The sequence below is a fragment of the Erythranthe guttata genome, chromosome 14 (assembly GCF_056151865.1).
Source record: "Erythranthe guttata isolate IM_541 chromosome 14, IM_541, whole genome shotgun sequence".
NCBI lineage: Eukaryota > Viridiplantae > Streptophyta > Magnoliopsida > Lamiales > Phrymaceae > Erythranthe > Erythranthe guttata.
The window spans coordinates 15,890,130-15,900,491 of record NC_142546.1 but is presented as its reverse complement, the minus strand read 5'-3'; the positions used below and the strand labels follow the sequence as shown (position 1 = coordinate 15,900,491).

Genomic DNA, 10,362 nt, shown 5'->3' with positions numbered 1-10,362 from the left:
GACCGTGGGTCTGTGGCGGTCTCCGGTGGTGGCGAGTCAAAATTGGGGTCAAAATTGAAATTATGGTCAAAAATTGGTTAATTGGTGAAATTGAGCTAAATTAGTTAGTTGAGGTATGATCGTGGAATTTTTTTTTATTTGGGGGGCAAAAGAGCAAAAATGACCAAAGTTAGGGGCAAAGTACAGTTAACCCTACTTTTAATTCTCTGGTTTAATAATGTAAGGTTAATAAAGTAATTTTACATGAAGTACGATGGAGTACGACCTTTGTACGATCTATTTTTACTGGGTTCGTACTTTAATTTATAAATTCATAGGTTCGTACTGGATCGTACTAGTTCGTACTTTAAATCAACGACTATAAATTTTTACTAAATATTTTCTACGCACCAGATTAAATCGTTTGGGTCCGAGTAGTACAACCCCTCTCGGACCCTAGACAACCCCTACTTTCTTTAACCTAGCATTTAAAGTATGTTTGAACAATAGAGAAACTTTTAGAATTGATTTGGAAAAATATTTCGAAAGCTAAACAAACACATATTCGTTGAAGAAATAGTGGAAGCAAAACCAAAATGCTATCTGAAAGGATTAGTTCGGCGTCGTTGGGCCGTCGGCCCGACTCGTATGATACGAGCTTATTTAGGTTTGAGGGTTGTTCACTAATAAGACCAAGCTTCCATGAGCACACTTATTGGGCTTAAAGCCCAACATTATTATTATTATTATTATTATTATTATTATTATTATTATTATTATTATTATTATTATTTAGAAATTAGATTCTCAATGTATACACATGAATATATATAAATTTTAAGAATCACACTCTCAATTCAAACAAATTCAACATAACTCACCTATTACTCTCAAAAAAAAAAAAACATAACTCACCTATTCGAATTCATATATATATATATATATATATGCAAAATTGCAAATAAATGTGTAAACTATAGTCTATATATTCCATGGGGGCAACAATGTCATTTCACTATCTTTTTTTCCATACTTGTTTGACTAGTAGTCAATTTCCCCAATATCTAGGGTTTTTATTTTCATTCTAGTTATTTGCTAAGTTCGAACAACTAAAACAGAAACAACCCACAAATAAATAGATCCCAATACTTATCAGTTACCACAAATTTAAAAGAAAAATAAATAAATAAACCAAATCTCGTAAACATTTCAATTTCAATTAAAAAAAATGATATTTCTTAAATATAGTACTACTCTGCCCAAGATGCAATAAAAAAAGCAAACCCACATATAAATAAAAAAATAATAAATAAAAATTATCACAAATATAGAAAAAAAAAAAAAAAAAAAAGGACCTAAAGAAAGAGAAAAATGGGATTCTTGAAAGGGTTGATAATACCAAATCTAGGCAGATTCGGACGATTTCATGAATAAGGTACGAAAAGTTTTTACCAAAAAGAAATTTTCATATATTAGGAATGTCAAGAAAACCTGAAAAGCGGAAAGTGGGACCCACATAAAACAAATATTAATTAGGAAAACAAAAGAAAAAAGAAGAGAGAGAGAGAAAGAAGAGAGAGAAAGTGAGAGAGAGTCATGCAGTGTATAGAAGAGTAGGCCATGCAGGAAAGCTTGCCGTTTCGATGCCATTTGTTATAAATACCCAATTCTCCATAACCCACCTCTCTCTATTCTCTCTCTCTCTCTCCTTTTTTTGGCAACTCTTTCTCTCTCTTCTATTTTCTCTCTCTCTCTCTCTCTTCCTTCTTCTTTTTTTGGTAGTGCAAAAATAGAAAACACATACACACACAGAGGCGCTGCTAAAATCGGCTTGCTTTTTATCTTTTGGGGGGTTTTGGCCGGAGATTCTAGGGGGGTTTTGAGAGAGAATAAATGGGTAGGGGCAAAATCGAGATTAAAAAAATAGAGAATGCAAACAGCAGGCAGGTTACATTCTCCAAACGGCGGTCTGGGTTGTTCAAGAAAGCCCATGAACTGGCGGTGCTCTGCGAGGCCGAGGTCGCCGTTATTATTTTCTCCAACACCGGAAAGCTCTTCGAATTCTGCAATTCCGAGTACTCTCTCTCTCTCTCTCTCTCTCTCTCTCTCTCTCTCTCTCTCTCTCTCTCTCTCTCTGCATGTGCCCTTCCTTCTCAATTTTCGGCTTGCCAGATTTGTTTATCTCTGTATTTGGGGGTTTTGTTGCATGTGTTGCTCAATTTTTATTTATTTTTTATTTTTAATTTAATTCGAGGGATTGGGATGAATTAATTGAAGCGGATTTATCGGATTGGAATTTTGCATGTTTGCTAGATTGGGTTTTTATTTGGGGGAATTCAAGATTTCAGTAAAAAAAAAAAAAAAAAATTAAATCTTTTAATTTTAGGTGCAAATTAATTGGAAGACCCCCTCTTGATTTAAACTTTATTTAATTATTTCTCTGAATTTTTAATCTGTTCAGGGTTTGATATAATTAAACTTGATTTGCTAACTGTAGTTACCAGATTTAATTAATTTTGTTGTTGTAGTATTCAATCTGTGGTTGGTTCTGCTATTCTTGCGAAAAATCGAGTTTTTTTTTAAGTTAGTGCAAAATTGCAAAATTTCATGGTTTGGGAGAGATTGGGTTTTCTCTGTAAATAGATAGATTGGATTCGTAAGTTTTCGTCTCGACTTGTGTTGAGTTTTGGGTGTTTTCTTGATCTTGGAACCAAAATTTTCACAACGGAAGTTTGTAAAATACAATGTGGCTATATACGGAACACTATACGCAGAAATAAACAAAATTTCCCCTGTTTTGCAATTTTTTCGAAGGGTTGTTTTGTGGCAGAACAGAAATGGCTGTCTTTTCGGTCGTTTTTTGTAAATAGTCGAAACTCGATTTTATTTCTGTCTTCGAGGGTTTTAATTTTATTAATCTTAGTCGAAAAAATCAATCTTTCGAAACATCATATTTAACAAAAAAAGAAATATTTTCTTGCAGCATGAAGAACATACTTGCAAGATACAAGAGAGGGTTGGAGGTTACAAAGGCTCCTGCTGTGGTAATATATATACATACATATATATATATTCTGTTTTTTTTTTGTATATTCATGACGAACGACGCCTTATTGATATGGTGGAATTTGAAAAAAAAGGGGGTTCTTTAATTTTTATTCTCGATACACGATTATCTGTTTTCGAAAGCCTTGGTGACAAACTTTAGTCAAAGTGTCGATTTTTCTTGAATTTATTTTATTACATGGCAAAAATTATGTTATAAGTTCGTTATTTATTTTTTATTTTTTTTACGCTTGTGAGCAGAAGCGCCAGAAGCAGGAACAAACGGAACCCCATGAGGCAGATTTCTTCAGAGGGGAGATCGAAAAGCTCAGAATAAAGCAGCTGTATGATTTATTTAATAATCTGAATTTTTGTTAATTTAATTATTAATTTTCTCGAGACGTTTATTTTATTCTTGATGTGGTGTTTTTAGGCAATTGTTGGGTAAAAATCTCGATGGCATGAGCTTACAAGAACTTGGTGCACTCGAACAACAGCTAAACGAAGGGCTTATCTGCATTAAGGATAAAAAGGTTTAGCATTTCAATCCAATTTTAATTCTACTAATTAAATTATTTTTTTATACTAATTAAATATTTTTTTTATACTAATTAAATAATTTTTTTATACTAATTAAATTTGTTTTTTTGAAGATATTTTTTTTTTCCGGTTCCTGAATATTTTTTGCTAAATTTGCAGGAGAAGGTGTTACTTGAGCAAGTAGAACAATATAAAGTTAAGGTGAGAATTTCTTTTTATATATATATAGTTTACAAGAACCTCCATAAATTAATAACCTCGATTAAATAATAGTTTCTATCGGTCCCGACTCGGTGAAAACGTGTTAAATTAGTAAATCGATAATTTAATAATTTGCTAAATTAATAGAATTTCACTAGTCCCGACTGTACTAATTTATGGAAGTTTAACTCTTTGTGTGTGTGTGTGTATATGTATTATTGTTATTATTATTATTTATTTATATTATTTTACATTGTCTAAGAAGTCTTTGATTCGGCATTAATTGCAGGAAAAAAGGGCCGAGATGGAAAACGAGATCTTACGCAGACAGGCAAAACCACATTTTCACTAAAAAATTTTTACCTCTTAATATTATTTATTTCGGAAAATAAAATATGATATTAGATTATTAATATAACTATAAAATGTAGATTGAAGAGTTTCGAGCATATCTTCCATCAACCAGTTATCAAAATATGCTTTGTATCGAGTACAATTCAATCCCGAGCGAGACTCTGCCTTTAATCAAAGAAGGTTCTAGAAGCCCCGAAAAGGTTCTAGAAGATGCCGTTGACTCCGATACGACTCTGCAGTTAGGGTATTTTATTTTAACCCTAAACCTTTCGTATTTTCATACGATTTTTTTTTCGTATTTGTTGTCCTTTATTAATTAATTAATTTTATTTATTTTTAGGCCCCCCTCGACGATTTGTCGAAAAAGGAAGTCACCGGATGTTGAAACGGATCATTCGAACAATTCCGAAACTCGTAATTTGCTTGATTGAGCAATTTTTTTTTTTGCCTATTTTTAGGGACTTGGGAGAAATTAATCTAGAAATAGTTTGTTGAGACTTCATTTTGGCATATACTTTTTTTTTTCTTTCACCTGTATTATCTTTTAAGTAACAGAGACATTCGTTTTCTTGTCCGAAATTCCATGTTTTGGACAAGGTTTGTTGAGGAAGTTCGATGATTTGGACCGAAAATCGTGTAATGGAAACAAACGAATAGATTTTTTTAATTTTTTTGTGTACATTTGTGCTTTATTGGATACTAGTAGGGGTGGAAATTGGAACGGAGTTTTGGATTTCCGTCGACTCCACTCCGAAATTTTCCGATTTTTGAACAAAAAAATTCATCTCGAATTTCAAATTTTCATTTTTTTTTTTTCCGTCAAGCCAAAATTTTCCGATTTTTGAACAAAAATTTCATCTCGAATTCCAAATTTTCAATTTCTGTTTTTTTTCCTGTCGATTCCACTCCGAAATTTTCCGAATTTTGTGTAAAAAATTTCATCTCGAATTCCAAATTTTCAATTTCTGTTTTTTTCCTGTCGATTCCACTCCGAAATTTTCCGATTTTTGAACAAAAAATTTCATCTCGAATTTCAAATTTTCAATTTCTGATTTTTTCCAAAACTATTTGGATCGGAATGCGATCGCGATTTCTGAAAACTTCGATTTGTTTCTGAATATCATCAAACTTAAAATATCAATACTATTATGCATTTTATGCTTTAGGTGATAAAAAAATTGGAAATCGCCGAAATCTACCGATTCTAATTCGAAAATTTTCAATTTTGGAGCAAGGTTTTTCGTTCCAATTTTTGAAATTCCGACTTTCGTTTTTTTTTGAAAATTTTGTGGAACGGAATTGAAATTAGTTTTTCACTTTTGCAAAAAAAAAATGATTTTTTTTTTTTATTTCGAAAGGGCTAATTAAGATCCGACCGATTTACGCCCCTAGACATTAGGGTTCGAACGGTTGGTGAAGTATTAAACTACCACTCATCAAATAGACATTTGACATGTTTTTATTTAGCACACACTGATTTGATTCTCACTTAAATTGAAACAACAGCCAAAAATATTTTCTGAATTAAAAAAAATAAATTGAAAATAAATATTATTGATGTTTGACCTATTTAAAACTAGACCTTCAGACTTCTAGTCGTATTAGTTTGGCCCAATTTACTTTTGAAAATGGGCTTTTTTGGTCCTTTTCTCATTTTCTAAGCCCTTTTCAATCGTGATTTTTATTCGATGTAGAATGTCAACGGTTTATTGTATTCTGAATTTTATTAGCTACTCCATCCATTTCGCATTATATGTCGTTTTTTTTAGCGCACATATTAAGGAACTCAATAAATTTGTATAGATTGCAACAAAACAATATAGTAAAGGGTAAATTCCATTTTACCCCTTCGTACTGTGTCTGAGAATCACTTTACCCCATTGTACTCTCAATTTCATCAATTTACCCCCTTGTACTTGTACAATTTTTCAATACAGCCATTTCCTTCAACTTTTGACAATTTTAACTCCGACGCCGTTTGGTCAACTCTGTAAATTACAAAATTGCTATTGCCTATAACGTGTGGTTTCTCCTCCGTCAATATTGTCATTTCTTCTTCTCCCACCACTTCCCCTTCCAAGATATCCCCAAATTGAACCGCTAACTTAGTAAAAATCAAGACCCGAAAATTGATCGATTTCACCCAGTGCAAAGAAAAAAATATATGAATGTGTAAAACTTTCTCTTTTCTAATCTCGAGAGTCAAAATCGAAAAAATTCAATATTTACGTCAATATTTTGACTCTTGACCAAATGGCGTCAGAGTCAAAATCGAAAAAGGTTGACGAAAAGGGTTGTATTGAGAAATTGTACAAGTACAAGGGGGTAAATCGACGAAATTAAGAGTACGAGGGGGTAAAGTGGTTCTTGGGCAGAGTACAAGGGGGTAAAGTGGAATTTACCATATATTAAATATTGAAATATCCTTGTTATTAATTGTGGTTCAACTAACTAATTAAGAGTTCTAAGGAGTAAAATTGAAAAAAAAAATACAATTAATGTTTTCTTGAAATCTTCAAATATACAAATAATATGAGACGGATGGAGTAATATTCAATATGCATATTTTTTTATCCAATACATATTTTACACACACTCACATTTATATTTGTGTATTTATACTGTGATATGCGGCTTATGAGATGATATACCCGGTGAAATACATCATGTGATTTTAAAATCGTAGATCTACATAAACAACTGTCCATAAGTAAACAAATATTTTGATTGATTTCAGATAAAGAATCTTTCAAATCCACCATAATATTTTAAAAATTAATTTAATTTGAGAGCTAAAAAAATATTAAAATTGATTACATATAAATAAATTTGAATTTGTGTGTGTTCAAGTACCGTTTGAAACAAGTAAGTCAAGTTACAAATAATTGACACAAACTAGTGGTTTCTTTCTGTAATCTATACGTTGGAATTTGGATTCTTTGGTGAAAGGGACAGTGTTTAAATATAGTCCTCATATTGAATTTAAAAAAAATATATATATATTTAAATAAATAAATAAAAATTAGAAAAAAAAATAATAATAAAATTTTGAATATCCTTTTGCATAAGGGATATGTAAAAGGAAGTATCTACCTTTTGAACGACGTCGTCTTTGTTTGGCCATTTCCCTTTCAAAACCCTAAAAGAGAAGAACAATTTGACCACCCACTAATCATGGTTAAGCCAATATTTGCAAATAAGATTGAATTCCTAATATATGATAAGCCTAGTGTGATTTATATATTTCGTGGTAGACCCGTAACTTATCGTGTGCTCGAGTGGCTGCAGATTTTACAACTGAATAATATTGATGGTTGTATATATGATTCGGCTAAAATTTTTGAAATAGAAAATAACAAATTAATTGATCTATCTAAGTTAATAAAACCCCCTCTTCACAAATTTAAATTGTCCAATGTACCTTTCCAATGGACTGGTCTTGCGCTTTTCCATTTAATTTGAGAATAAACTGGGGCGCGACTGTGGGTGGTGGTGGCGGCGGTGTCGAGGAAAAGTGGTCGATGTTGGAGGGGGACGTGACGACGCAGACGACGTCAATTTCATTATTCATCAATAATTTTAGTAGTTATGTCCTTAATCGACTATGCTTTAGTCGAAGTATAGTCGACTAATATATTTTTTTTATAAAAATGAAAAAGAAAAATCATTTTAAAAAAATATAATTATTTTTTAAAGAATTAAAAAATAAGCTGATTTTATCTAAAAGCCCTTTCATATCTTATATATAAAATAAAGAAACGATGGGGAACCCTAAAAAATCCTAATGGTATTTCTGTAATTATTAATTTTTACTATTTTTTCTACTAATTTCTAACTATAATTTTTAATAATTGTCAAAATTAAAACTAACCCGTGAAGAAGCCTACCTTATTGCTACTTATGTAATTATTTATTTTTAATATTTTTTATGTACTATTTTTTTAACTATAATTTTCAATAATTATTAATCTCCTATTTTTCATCAATATATCTCAAATCTTAACAAATAAAGCTTGAAATTCGATTTGTTAAATCTTAGTCTATTTATTTGGATTATAAATCTTTATATGTAAGATTTAAAAAAACTAATGTTATATAAAATATGAATAATACTACATTATTAAATTTTGCTATATTAGTGTACTATATTTTCTTATTATGTATTAATTGATTTTTTTTCACTATTTAAATAATATCCGGTGCATCGCACGGGGAAAAAATGCTATTAAATTTAAAACCAAAATAAAACCTAGCTAGCCGAATAAAAAATCGTTCAAGGGGTGTTTTCTTATTGCCAAAAAAAAAAAAAAAAAGCCTAACCAAAATAAATACAAAATTCAAACCGCAAAAGCTGTGATCTTAAAATATTGAGTTCACTATAATTTGGGAAATTTTATCTACTTTTACAGCAATTTCATTATTAACAAACAATACACATAAATAATAAATTATTAATGGTTGATCTGTCACTACATATCTAAAATAATTATCACACTAACCAATGAACTGAATATTAAAAAACAAAAAAATCCATGATGTAGTTTTGTGTTTGTTGGGAAAAAAATGATACAACTTTTGTCCAAAGAATCTTAAACAAATTCCTCAGTATCAAAACAGCTTAAAAGATAACATTTTTTTTTTTTTATATACTCAATAATATATATATAGTTTTGCCTATTTTTTTCTTTTATATTGATACAATGGACCACCCACCATGATAATATCTCATCATTATTTCCATTATTCATGGTAACAATTTACACCTCAATTCCTTAGATAAGGGGTAAAAAAAAGGAGAAAAACAAATTTGAAGTCCCTTTTCTTAAGGAATTTGTTAAATTACTAATTATATGAGGAATGAAAATTATAATATTTTTAAGCTGTTATTATTTATTAAGGCAAATTACGGCCAACCCTCTAAAGTATGGTAAAATTACAAAAATTCCCTCATATTTGGATAATTACAATTATCCCATTAACTGTGTATTGTCTTACACGTCCACCTTTACGACAAATTTGCCTACTAAATTAGGGGGGTTCTCGTAATAAAATACATAGTTAAGGGGACGATTGTAATTATCCAAACAAAAAGAGTTTTTTTATAATTTGACTTTACATCAAAGTTGTTGTAATATAATTTGCTCTATTTATTAAGGCGATTCACATTTCACTTTGCAACAACAACAATAATACATTAAACAAAACACATAAAAATGTATTTTTGATCCAAACATTCCCTTATATTTTTTCGATTTTGTAGGCATGTCGATCTTACGAAATTTCCAAGAAATATATTTTTTTTTCCCATTGATTTGCTAGACAAATAGAGTGACACCCTCCTCGAAAACGTACCACTTTTGGTGCAGTACGTACAAACGCTGATTAATTACATCAAATAATTGAGGAATGATATAAATTCAACACATGCACCACACATTATTTATGTGATTATTGCACATGCACGGTTGACTTGTGAGTCTAATTACAATGGACCCCCTTAATTGTGATCTATGAATCATTGTGCTTCAATTAAATTCATCAAATTCTCTTTATTAATTGTTGAATTGTACCCTTGAAAATGAATATTCTCTTTCATTTGCTCATTATAACCTCTTTCATCACTTTTTCCAAAGTAATTCTTGAAAATTCAAGAGCATAATACGATGTATGTTCAAACTTCATTTAGTTGTCAAGAGAAGATTAGACAAAATCAAATCACGTAGTTACCTTTTAAGAACAACATTGTCTAATCGAATTAGTGGAGGTCCGATCCACACAAATTTTCAGTAAGTTAGATTAAAATCCAATTTTTTTTTTATAATTGTTAATCGACTGAGAAATCACTAGACTACTCGAACTTGAAATAAGACCAAATTATTTCATTCATCGCGATTTATTATAACCAACCAAACGAGACGTCGTCTTTTGTATACAGTTATGTTATATACAGTCATAATAATAACTATGTTGATGAATGGAATTAAAATATTTTAAAGAAGCCAATATAATAAGGGGATTTGATTTCCTTGTTATATTGCGAAGTAACATGCAATTATGCTATTGTGTGACATGTGGGTGTATGTATGCCAATTGCCATATGTATATATTCACTCCAAATATATATCAACAAATTCACCAATCTGTATCATGTTATACCATGTTCTTGGGCAAGAAAAATATCTTTCAAAATATGCTCATAAATATCACTTATATACAAAAAGTGAAATGACCAATTTCTCCTTT

At 30.3% G+C, this 10,362-nt stretch overlaps 1 protein-coding gene across 1 annotated transcript; it reads left to right on the top strand.

The window, feature by feature from the left end:
* The first annotated feature begins 1,616 nt into the window (after positions 1-1,616).
* AGL15 (AGAMOUS-like 15) lies at positions 1,617-4,798 on the top strand. Its single transcript, XM_012975194.2, has 8 exons — positions 1,617-2,054; positions 2,963-3,023; positions 3,286-3,368; positions 3,458-3,557; positions 3,724-3,765; positions 4,055-4,096; positions 4,197-4,363; positions 4,460-4,798. The coding sequence occupies exons 1-8, from the start codon at positions 1,873-1,875 to the stop codon at positions 4,548-4,550; spliced, it is 768 nt and encodes a 255-aa protein (XP_012830648.2). The 5' UTR covers positions 1,617-1,872; the 3' UTR covers positions 4,551-4,798.
* The last annotated feature ends 5,564 nt before the right edge of the window (positions 4,799-10,362 follow it).

Coding starts and splice junctions, on each gene's coding strand:
- AGL15 (XM_012975194.2), top strand. CDS start 1,873: ATGGGTAGGGGCAAAATCGAGATTAAAAAAATAGAGAATGCAAACAGC. Junction 3,558..3,723: donor TCTGCATTAAGGATAAAAAG/GTTTAGCATTTC, acceptor CTAAATTTGCAG/GAGAAGGTGTTACTTGAGCA. Junction 4,097..4,196: donor ACGAGATCTTACGCAGACAG/GCAAAACCACAT, acceptor TATAAAATGTAG/ATTGAAGAGTTTCGAGCATA.